The 11870-nt window shown below is 35.0% G+C and overlaps 1 protein-coding gene across 4 annotated transcripts; it reads left to right on the top strand.

Moving 5' to 3' along the window:
* Positions 1-356: 356 nt before the first annotated feature.
* On the top strand, positions 357-4975 carry LOC107478448 (cytochrome c oxidase copper chaperone 2). Of its 4 annotated transcripts, none has more exons than XM_021138094.2 (2): positions 357-445; positions 4502-4975. In XM_021138094.2, the coding sequence occupies exon 2, from the start codon at positions 4516-4518 to the stop codon at positions 4756-4758; it is 243 nt and encodes an 80-aa protein (XP_020993753.1). In that variant the 5' UTR covers positions 357-445; positions 4502-4515; the 3' UTR covers positions 4759-4975. The 4 variants fall into 4 exon arrangements, with proteins under 4 accessions (XP_020993753.1, XP_052115507.1, XP_015954078.1 ...); XM_052259547.1 differs by lacking the exon at positions 357-445 and adding an exon at positions 3739-3790; XM_016098592.3 differs by lacking the exon at positions 357-445 and adding an exon at positions 3778-4093.
* Positions 4976-11870: the final 6895 nt, after the last annotated feature.

The following is an 11870-nucleotide window of genomic DNA, read 5'->3' as shown; positions in this document are numbered from 1 at the left end:
TTGCCACCCCTGCTCCTCCATGGCCTTGAACGCAGCCCGGAACCGCGACTCCATCTCCGCTACGAACTCGTCGGTAAACCCGACCCGACTCACATCCAAGTACATTCCAACCTCCTTGTGTTGGTACAGCCACTCCGCTTACCTCTTCCATAGCTCCCTCGGATCTTTCTCCAACGCTGTCTTCTTCTTGAACCCCTTCGCCGTCGGTATCGCGGCAGCCGCGCTGTCGTTGGTGACCAGAGATACTTCCCGAGCCGTTGACACGATGCTTAGGGCCCGATCCGAACTGAGTTTCGGTCGGCTCAAGAACGCGGCCAACTCTTATCCGTTCGGAATGGGTTGGTCAATGCCGGAGAATGGTTCCAATTTCGGAGCTTGAGTACATAGGAAGATGAACAAATGCCGGAAATGGAAGCCATTGAAGTATAATTTGTGATTTCACGAGGTATAATTTTATCTGTGCATTTGATATTTTTTTCTGATGAAACACTAAGCAAGTGGTGACTAGTTAAGTTATTTAATTAGGTGCAATCTGTGATGGCCACAAATTTGGTGTGGCTATGATGCCTATGCTAGTTGCTATAATTATTTTTTTACGCGTAAACAAAAAGAAAATTTTTTTCTTTGACTTCTATATTGTTAATCGCAAATATTAAGCAAGGACGGTAAACACATGGTAGTTGATAAGTTTTTAAATGATGCAAATTTATGTTAAAAAAGTAAAAAAAAATAGAAATTTCATACAACTCTTCTTCATTCTCTCACTGTTACACTCTCAACCATTCAACTATGGCTACCTGCAACACTTTTTTTTTTCTGGACAAGGTCTTGACCAAACCCGATCCATACTAGAAACCAATCATAACCTGAACACCCGACCCCGTATCCAAACGGTAACCCCTCCAATACTGTAATACATTTTGATCTCTAGCTCCCTCTCAACGGTCCAGTCCTTGTCCTTGCCGAATGTCTTTGTAGAGATGCCATCTGGTTGATGAAGAAACTGAAACTTTCTACGGTAGATCCGATGCTGTTTTTGCTATGTAATAGCCAACGTATCCCCACAGTAAAACAATAAAATTTGACCGTCTTTAATCTTGTCAAGATAGCTTAACTACACTAAAAACACTTCACTTATCACCATTTAATTAAAAAGTCAACTCATAGTCATCCTTAGCCACTATAGCCATGGCCATTTAATTAACTTTTTTTTTTGCAAATAGAAAAAATAACTATTTACTCCTAAATTAATTAGGATAAAGAGGTTCTATGACAAATTTGATTTTTAATATCTTGATCTAAATATTAAAGATTAAAATATTTTTTTAATAAAAATACTAGATAAACAAGTATTTTGTAACCAAATTCACAACTAAATATTATTATATTTTAATAAATATTTCTATATAACTCAGTTCTCATCTTATTTAGAATGTTAATTCACACATATATTTTATCTAAGCAATTTTTGTTATGTCAATAAATGATTAGGCTAACTTAATTAAAATTAATTAAAAAAATTGATCCTGTAGCTATCATCACTCTTTTTTAATTAGAGTAAAGGACAAATCCGTCCCTAACCTTTTTTTCCGCGAACATTTTCGTCCCCGAGGTTTGGAAAATACTTTAATGTCCTTGACCCTCTGAAAAAGTGGACATATTTACCCCTCTGTTAGAGTTGCTCCGTTTGCCCTGACAGAAAACGGTGACGTAGCTCCCGTGGCGCTGACCTAGCCGTTACGGGCTGCCACGTGGGATGGACTTTTGAAAAGAGGACGTATTAGTCCTTTCACACCAAAACGTGTAGCTTTTTAAAACAGGACATATTAGTCCTCTCACCCCAAAACGACGCCGTTTCTCCCCCACCCCCAATCTATGAAATCCTTGAGCCCTAATCCTTCGAATTCAGTGTGAAGGTGAAGCGGATGAAGAAAGAAAAGGAGCATTCCGACCCTTGGCATCCGACGGAGCTCGGCCACAAGTCCGACGGCCAGACGATCGAGTGGCTCCTATGCCAGGCCGAGCCCTCAATCATCGCCGCCACCGGAACCGGAACCACTCCCGCCAGCTTCTCCTCCGTTTCTGTCTCCGTACGCGGCGGTGCTGGCTCTCTCTCTTCTCCTTCCTCAACCTCCGCATCGTCTTCGCTCGACCACAAGCCCTTGCTCGCTCCCACTCCCTTCATACTCGGCAAGTGCATACGCACTGACGACGACGCTTCCGTCAAGGACGATGACGTCTCCGTGGGTCCCGCCGTGGGGTCCTTAGTGATTGCTATTTCAGATAAAACTGAGATTTTTTCATAAAGTCAGGAAATTTTGTGTTTGTTGAGGAGGATTTGGATTTGGGGGGGGGGAATGAAATCAAGTTTAGTTGTGAAAGGGAGGGTTTAGGTGAGGTGTGTATTTAGATGAGAAAGGTATTGGATCCTTTCACTGGAAATTGGCGCTCTATCGCCAGCATAGGAACCAATATGGCATCTTATGATGCAGCAGTTCTCAACGGGAAGCTTCTCGTCAACGAAAGCTGGTTATGGCCCTTTTATGTCTCTCCAAGGGGACAAGTCTATGATCCCAGAACAGATAATTGAGAAAACATGGCTGTTGGACTTAGAGAAGGCTGGACCGGTTCAAGTGTCGTTGTTTATGGCCACTTGTTTGTTGTCTCTGAGCTCGAAAGAATGAAGCTAAAGGTCTATGACACGGAAACAGACTCCTGGGATGCCATAGATGGCCCCCCTTTGCCTGAGCAAATATGCAAGCCTTTTGCTGTCAATGCTTGCGATTGCCATATTTATGTCGTGGGTCGAAATCTTCATGTTGCTGTTGGTCATATCTCTAGACTGCTTCCAGACGAAAATTCTGACAAAAAATGGAGCTTCAGTGTTCGGTGGCATGTAATCGATGCACCGGAGAGTTTATCTGATCTCACTCCTTCAAGCTCTCAGGTGCTGTTTGCATAATTTTTCTTATTCTCTCAGATCCGTTTTTTCCATATGCAATTTCTGGTAAGTTGCTGATTCTATTTGAGAGTGTAGCAATTTTTTCAGAATTATAAGGAGTTCTTACATGTTCTTCATAAATTGCACAATTTGGACTGGTTGAATTGTGAACTGAACCTGTGAAATTGAATTTGTGCTTTGTTGTTGGTGAATATGTCGCTGAATTGCTTGTTGAATCTGAATTTGCTTAGATTCCCGCCTCTCATTTTTCTTGAAATTTCGCTGATGTTGCTGCGATTTGTTACTTTGTTGATTCTCTGTTTATGTGTTTTGGATGCATTGCTGATGATTCTGGAATTGCAGAACTAGAAGTGCTAAATTTGCTGCTTCTGGATTTGGTGAAGTATTGTTGATTGGAAATGCAGAAGGGGATTAAAGTGTGTTTGGAGGGGTGGAGAGAAACGGCGTCGTTTTGGGGTGAGAGGACTAATATGTCCTGTTTTGAAAAGCTACACGTTTTGGTGTGAAAGGACTAATATGTCCTCTTTTCAAAAGTCCATCCCACGTGGCAGCCCGTAATGGCCAGGTCAGCGCCACGAGAGCCACGTCACCGTTTTTCGTCAGGGCAAACGGAGCGACTCTAACGGAGGGTTAAATATGTCCACTTTTTCAGAGAGTCAGGGATATTAAAGTATTTTCCAAACTTCAGAGACAAAAATGTCCACAAAAAAAAGGTCAGGACAGATTTATCCTTTACTCTTTTAATTATTATCAAGTAGAATCTTCATTCTTCTCCAATTTCTTTTTTATTTTATTTCGGATTGGCTTGTCTTGGCAGTTGGCAGTAGCGTAAGTTCTCTTCTCCCTCGTTCTTTCTCTGACTCTCCTCTCTTTCGGACTGTCACAAACTCAAATCTAAACCTGTTCAAATTTCTGTTTCTGCTGGATTTTTCAACATCTTAGACTCCTAAACCTCAAGTTGGACAAAGGTTAGGATTTTGGGGTTCTAGGGCTTCTTCTTACAAAGAGAGATTCACGATGTGAACGGCCATTTTTTCTTTTTTAATGAAATTTATATTGGGGTTCTTGGGCATGTTTGGTTAGCCGTAAATTGTCCCGGAAGAAATTTTGAGAGAGCAAATTTTCATGGGAGTATGTACTATTAGATAAAACTTTTCACTTTTCATCTTGTTTGTCATCTATATGAAATTATTCATATGTTTTCTTTTTACCCTTAATTTTATTTGTCATCTCATTCTCATGTATATTGTCTCAGCATATTGGTTTATCTTTGAGATTTGGAAAATTTTTGGAACTGCAATGCAGTTTAGAACTTAGATGAATTGGTTTCTAACCCCATATGATTCTGAGCTTGTTATGCTTATTTGTGAGCAAGTGACAAATTTTGTCTAAACATTAAGGTTGCGTTTGCTTTTTAAAATAGGACAAGACAGGACACTGAAAACAAGATATAAATCATAGAGTGTTCTTGTATTCTATTTGGTGATAAACTAGAATATAATACTTTTTCGTTTGGTTTTTTTGTTTCCCCTTCTGTAGGCCAATTTAAGATAATGAGTGGTATGCAATTGCAAAGTGCTTCGTCTACCTTGAGCGCTCAAGGGTCTAAGCAGAATGAAGGTGTAGTTTCTGTGGCAACTGTTACAGAGTCAAAGCCAAAGAAGAAAATCTGCTGTGCATGCCCAGACACTAAAAAGCTGCGAGATGAATGCATAGTTGAGCATGGTGAAGCTTCTTGTGCGAAATGGATCGAGGCTCATAAACAGTGCCTTCGTTCTGAGGGATTCAATGTCTGAGACTGGTGAAAAAGAAAAAAGGTCACTCTACTATAATAACTGAGTTGATTGTCTGTGGTCAATCAAGATTTTGGATCAGTTTATTTTTTAAGCAAACTACATCAGGATGATAGTTGTAACTTAAAAAAAAAAGGACTTAGGGAAATTGATTGCTACATGCACTTCATAATTGATCAACTAAACTTAAACCTTTCTATGGAGATCCTCGTTTTCATTATATCTGGTATTATTACTCCTATATCACTTGCTGAGATTATATAATGAGTAGTTAGTGATTTTGTAATTTGTACACAAATCCATTTGTTGTCTAATAAATGTGGTTAATCAACAAATCTTCCTTCCCATTTTTTGCTTCCCTCTGTCCCTGTTGATCCTTCTTGACAGGAGCAAGCAGTTATTTATAAAATTTAAATATACAGGAATCGTCAACAGTTCTTCTCATTGTTATCTTGATCTTCACTTGATATCTTTGTGATGATATTATTTTTATGTAGCATTACATTAAACCAATTTAATTGATGAAGAATAGAACATGCTTTTTGTTATTTGTGACTATAATGAGACTCCATTCTACCTTTGCTTGATGGATGTAATTGAAATCTCATATACTTTGCAAAATCTCAAATCGGTATTTGTACTAATTCAGCTTAACCTGAATTCTTCTTGTCGTGTGAATAATAATAGAGTGGAATGTGGAATCCCTAATTCACCGGACTAAAATATATTCTGGAAAACTATGGTCCTGTGTGGGTTTAGACTTTAACTTTAGATAGTAAACATACAACATAGGAGTTTGTTGGATTAGAACTTAGCAATATACTCCCTTTTTGCCAAATTATCTGTCACATTGGAAAATTTGGTACATTCAAAACTTCCGATGCAATTTGTATTTAGATGTATTAAGCCTTAAATGTACCATACTTTTTAAAGTTAAAAAATAATTTGGAACGAGGTAGTTGGTCCAATTTATTGCAGTGTGTATCATTTACATATGATATCAATGAGCATAGTTATGCACGAGATGAACATATATCCTCAAACATTAATAATGTTTTGTTGTTGTTGTTGTTGTCCAGTTTTCTTCAAAGTTATGTGCCTATGCTTCCTGTGTGCCGTTTCCCATTTTACATTGATTTCAAATGCATTCAAATAATTGATATCACTATTTTATTTTCAAATTTAAGCGAGCTGATTTTTGCACACAGTTATGTATGATACTATGATTGCTCTGTGTTTGATATAGAATTTGATGCTGACAACATAGACAGAGATATGCATATTTTTAGTCAATGTAACAATAAAGTGCCAAAGCCATAGCTTTTATATAACTATCACTGGAACCAAACTCGATTCACAGTGCATTACTTATACAGATATGAAGTGCAACAAGCACACAAATTTATTTAGTAAAAGATTACTTATTAGGAAATCATTCCCAAACACATTTGGCAATCGTATTTAATGGCAGCAGCTGCAGTTGTTGCAGGTGCAGTTGGTGCAACTGCAGCTAGCGCCGCACTTGCATCCGTCGTTCTCAGCAGCTGAAGCGACAACGGTCTCGGTGTAGCTGCAAATGCACCAAAAAAAAAAAAGCAGCTTGAGTAGGGGTTCTTTTCTCTGTAATGGGTAGAGCTAAAAAAGCAGTTAAACTATGAAGGATATAAGAATTTCTCGTCAATTTTACCTCTTTTCAGTCTCCACGATTTGAACGACGTTGTTTCCCTTCCTGAAAAATTTGTACGAGTGAATTAGTAAAAGCAAAGTATTGAACATGCACAAATGGTATCGAGCGAACTATTCATAATGATTGAAAATGAAGTACAATTGAATGGTACAGAGCAAGTTTGTTAGGCCGCGTTTGATAGATGAAACATTGATAGAATACAAGAATACTAAATTTTATGTCTCTATTCTTTATATTTTGTTCTTTGTTCTCAGTATCTTGTCTTATTCTATTCTTAGAAACAATGACAGCCTTAGTGAACTTGCTCTCATAGCATAGAAGAATTTCTATTAAAATTGTATCAAAACTTTCAGAAGAAAAAACATAGGCAACTAATTTTTAGTTTGCTAACATTAGTCAACTCTTCTTTAGGATTTAGAATTAAGAAATTTAAAATAAACAAAATTCTATAAAAGTTGGCTGACTTTTGTCGGAACACTTAAGCAAAGAGAGGGCATTAAGCACTTACACACACTGGGTCTTGTCAGCGCAGTCGCAGTTGCCGCAGGTGCTAGACATGATTGGTTTTATGGAAGGAAAGAGAAATCACAAAGGTATGAAGTAAGCTGTAGATTGCAAAGCTTTGTATGAATGGTGTTGTGGCTCCAAGAGTTGAAGCAGGAGGCAGTATTTATAGTTGGAAAAAGTGCAAAATTATAAAGCGGAAGTGTGCATTGTTTGAATGATTGGAGGTCCTCTTTTGTTATGGACCTCACAAGGCATGTGGGGGGAATACGTTTCCCGGCCAAATTGTTATCTGAAGGAATCTAAATCATGGAGGTTTTGCTTTCTTCCCTCCTCTCGTCTCAATTTTGATTCCATTCTTGGGAGACTTGCGTGTTTATTATGATATTCCACGACTTCTTTGCGGTTGAATTGTTCCATTCCCTTTTCAAGTAAATACATAAGAAATGTATCACAGTGAGGACAATACCCATAATGAAAGGCCAGAAACCTAAGGTTCCATTTGGCATGCTTGAGTTTTTTGAAAAATAAGTTAATACATTTTCTTTGGTAAAACAAAATGTTCATGTTATACTTTTGAATTTCAAAATTTTAGGGGTGATTTTTTAAAGTAAATATATAGACTTCAAAGCTAGTTTATACTTTTTAAAATTAAAAAATCTAATATAATTTTATATATTTATGAATATTTGAATTTATTTTTTGTTATATTTATGTATTTTGTAGTCATATAAATTTGAAAGGCAAGTTTTATCAAATGTTTTTGTAATGAGAAAGTCTAGGGTCAATATTTTTATTAAAATTTGATTAACACTTAACCCACACAAAAAAAATGAGTAATTTTATATCATTAAATTTAATTTTATATCATTAAAAATATAAATAATGACTATAAATAACAAAATCTACTGTCTCTTTAACCTTCTTCGTTTATAATTTGTTCTTATTAAATTTATTTTATTTGATTTAACCGAATAGAGCGAGTTTAATTTTTGAAAAATATTTATAAAATGACAAAAATAAATAAATAAATAAACAACCTTTAGAATAGAAGCACACGTTTTACCAAAGTCATCTTAAGTATAATAAGTGTATACATAAATTTGAGACTTGTATGGATTAAAAATTATTAAAAAGTCACATGATAAAAGATTGAAACAATTATCTCGCTTTAGGTAATAATAATTTTGACTATTCATAGGAGGATTAATTCTACATTTTATTTTCTCATTTTTATTATAAACTATAAAAGATTACCATGTGTTCAAGCGGTAATAATAAAATAATTTTACTGATCTACTTTGTTTTAAAATTTTTATCCAAATAATATAAATTAGAGACAAATATTTGAATATGCTAATAAAAATATATTTTTTTTTTATTTTTGGTGCTATAAAAACGTTATGTATTGTTGTCAATTTTTTGGCTAATGAACATCTATTTTAAATTGAAATTTTTTTTGTAATTTTTTGAACACCTACCATACAATTTTTTTTAAGAATTAGACTCACATATATTTGTGTATGCAGAGATAAAAAAATAAAATTTTTATATCTTATTTATTCTTGTTATATATATATATCGTATGAGTTGTTACTGATTTTATATTTTATTTTAAATTTAAATCTTATTTTATTTTTAATTAAAATTTTATGAATTAAATAATAACTCAATTTAAAACAGAATTTGTTAGGATCTTATCCTAAATTTACAAATCAAATTTAAAAATAGAATAATTAATTATTCTTAATTCTCATGTAATATTCTCAATTATCATATTATTGGTATTAGCAAAAAATATATAATATTTTATATGAGTTAACATAATTCTTTATTTGATTAATTCAAAATAAAAATTAAATAATTCTTTATCAAAGATTACTAGATTAAAACACTTGTTAGTGTGTGATCCCATGATTAATTTAGTATTAAGCGGATAGTAAATTAGACATACTAAATTTGCTAATCAAGATTGGTGTCTAACAACACTCCTCAATGATCCGATACTATAAAATAATATTTTTTTCTAAGAACTCGAAAATAACAAAATATAATTCATTCTATCTTTTCAATTCTTAGTCAATTTTTAGAATATGATCTAATTATCAAACTTTAACTTGTTATGATTATTATAATAAAATTTCACACTACAACAGTGCATCATTTTTATTATGCATTTTCTTTTTCTTGATCTAAAGAAAATCCTTACTGAAGATAATTCTAATGCCTATCAATTGATAATTCTAAGGATAATCCTATTACTTTATCTGCTATATATCTTTTACTTGATATCAACGTACATGGATATAGAAAATCTAACTAACTATCTTTATCAAATTGTATCTTTATATACAAAGCTACTTTTTCAAAGAAAATAATTTATTTTGACAATTAAACTTTTTATATTTTCAAAAAGTGTATATCAAATGGTGAGTATTATATAATTCTAAGAAAGATAACTTAGCTCCTACTAAGATAATAAACTCGTAGTTTTTACCTCGATTTCCTAAACTAGTTCAGAATCGTAATTCGTTGTATCGTAAAACAGAACGTAAGTGTAAAACTCAAGATATTAGTAAATAATTAGTGAATTAATTAATTGTTAATCAAAGTAATTAGAAAAGAAAATTTTATAGTTTAAGGAGATAGAACTAATTAAAATAAGAAGTTTTACACCAATTTTAAAAAATTCGGCCAAAAATTGGGCCGAACGGATCAAACTGATTGGACCGAGCCCAAGTGGGTCCAAACCCACTTACTCCACCCTATATAAACCCATGCCTTCAGCCACTCCTCCTTTCAAGATCAAGGAATCACGCTGATGGGGGAGCAAATAAGAACCCTAAATCCTTGCTTTGATTTCAATTTGTCATAACTTTCAATCCGAAATTTCGATCGCCACACCGTTTGCGACCACGCGTCTGCAGTGACGAGCTCTATAAAGCCCAGTATCTTTCAATGTGAGAAAATCATATTCGCAGCTCCTATTCTTTCTTCTTTAGTTCAAAAATATTGAGATTTTAGGGTATTGAAATTTTGGTTAATTTAATATTTTAGGATCAAATTGACTTGAGGAGTTGGTAGGTTTTGCCTTAATTGAAGCACATAGACAGTAAGGATAACTAACCCTAGTTAATTCCTTGAATTTGTATATTCGGTATTGAGTTTGGATAAGTATGTGTGATATATGTAAATTTAGGTGTATATATGTATATGTTGGAGCTTGAATTGTGAGCTTTGGAATTCGGTGGAGTTTGGGTGACGTGCGTTGGTGATTTTGGACCTTCTGGGACTGTGATTGGTGCTTTGGTGGTGTCTCGGGTTATTCGAGAAATCGGCCAAGGTATGGTTTTGGTTTCTCGTATATAATATATAATGTCTTGTGAAAACTTAGGCTAGAGGACCATAGGATAGATTGAAATGATTAGGTATGTTGAATGATTAGAATTTGTGATAATAATTGATGATATGGCTTGAGTATGTGTTGGTGATTATTGTTATGGTGAAATTAGAATGTTAAAATGGTGTTTAAATTATGGTTGATTTATTGATGAGGTTGAATGTGCATATATGGTGAAATTGTGTAATGTTGATGTATGATGCATGATGGAAGGGTGTAAAACTGTGTTGTTGTGATATTGCATATGTTTGGACTGGTTGATGATTGATATTTGAATGGTGAATTAATGAAATAAATGTTTGAGGGTTTTTGTGAAATATTGATTTTTGGTCAAATTTCGGCGAGCCATAACTTAGCTTCCGGATCCCCGAATGGTTTCAAACTTATTTCATAAGAAAATTGGGTTCGTGAAATTTATGTCGTTTGAAAAACAGATAAAAAATATTTTAAAACAAAAAAGTTATGCACGTCGGAAGTTTGAGGTTTTAAATTGAAATTCTGCAGATTTCAGACATAGCCAAATTTTTGGCCAAATGTCCTTGCATGTGTACGCATACAAGGGGCATACGCATGCGTTCGATTCTGTCCAGTGCGTATGTGTACGCAGATAGGTGCATGCGTACGCATCCTGGCCCAAAAAAAGACCTATGTGTACGCATACTTATTTCATGCGTATGCATAGTCTTATTTTTCAGCAAATGATATTTTTGTGTTTTAAACCTATAAACTTCTGTTTTTACTCTTTTAGCCCCAGATCATAGTAGTAACTCTAGTAGTAAGTTAAAGCTAGGAAATAGAGGTAACTTGGAGATGGAGTAAAGCTTGAAAGTGATGAGATTAGGCTATGGAAAGCAAGGTTACTTGGAAGTAAAGGAAGGTCTAGAGTAACTGAACTGAGATGTTAATGATGAGATTGGGGATGACTAGGTGTGGCCGGAATGGTCGAGAGAGAAAGATTTGAGTGCGATCCCGCTTGCTTGATAACTTGAAAAATGTATTCGGATGGCAAGTTGAGGACTGAAATTCCCTCTCTTGTCGTGATAAGGGTGTGGGAAAGTGGAAAGGCACTCTCCTTCGTATTGTTTACTCACATTCTTCTCTGGTTGCAAGGTGGAAATGCACACTCGTTTGATGTGGAAAGGCACTCTCCTTCGTTTATGATCCTCCTAGTCCTAGAGATGCGCAACCTAGAGATAAATGTCTGGGTTAGCTACCAGATGTGTCGGGTTCTAGCGATTTAACGGACACGTGAGCTCACGGCCAGTAGGACATGCATGCATCATGTTGCAATTGTTTGCTTTGTTTGGGTGTGCATACTTGTTTTGGTTTGCCTATCTGATAAATTATGTATAACTGGTGATTGTGATACTTGCTGTAACTGTTCTTTAAATATGTTTGCCTTGTATTTCCTTGTGTTTGTGATTGTCTTTTTGTTTGGGTACTTTGGTGGTAGACTGATAATAATGATGAATTGTTTGAAAAGGGCTAGAGGCCGAGTTGAGTTTATTTAGGCCGGTAAAATGA

Source organism: Arachis duranensis, chromosome 3 (assembly GCF_000817695.3).
Source record: "Arachis duranensis cultivar V14167 chromosome 3, aradu.V14167.gnm2.J7QH, whole genome shotgun sequence".
Taxonomy (NCBI): Eukaryota; Viridiplantae; Streptophyta; class Magnoliopsida; order Fabales; family Fabaceae; genus Arachis; species Arachis duranensis.
The sequence above is the reverse complement of the archived record's forward strand: the minus strand, read 5'-3'. Positions and strand labels throughout refer to the sequence as shown.

What these genes read in the sequence shown, in the direction of transcription:
- LOC107478448 (XM_021138094.2), top strand. Translation starts at nt 4,516, where the DNA reads ATGAGTGGTATGCAATTGCAAAGTGCTTCGTCTACCTTGAGCGCTCAA.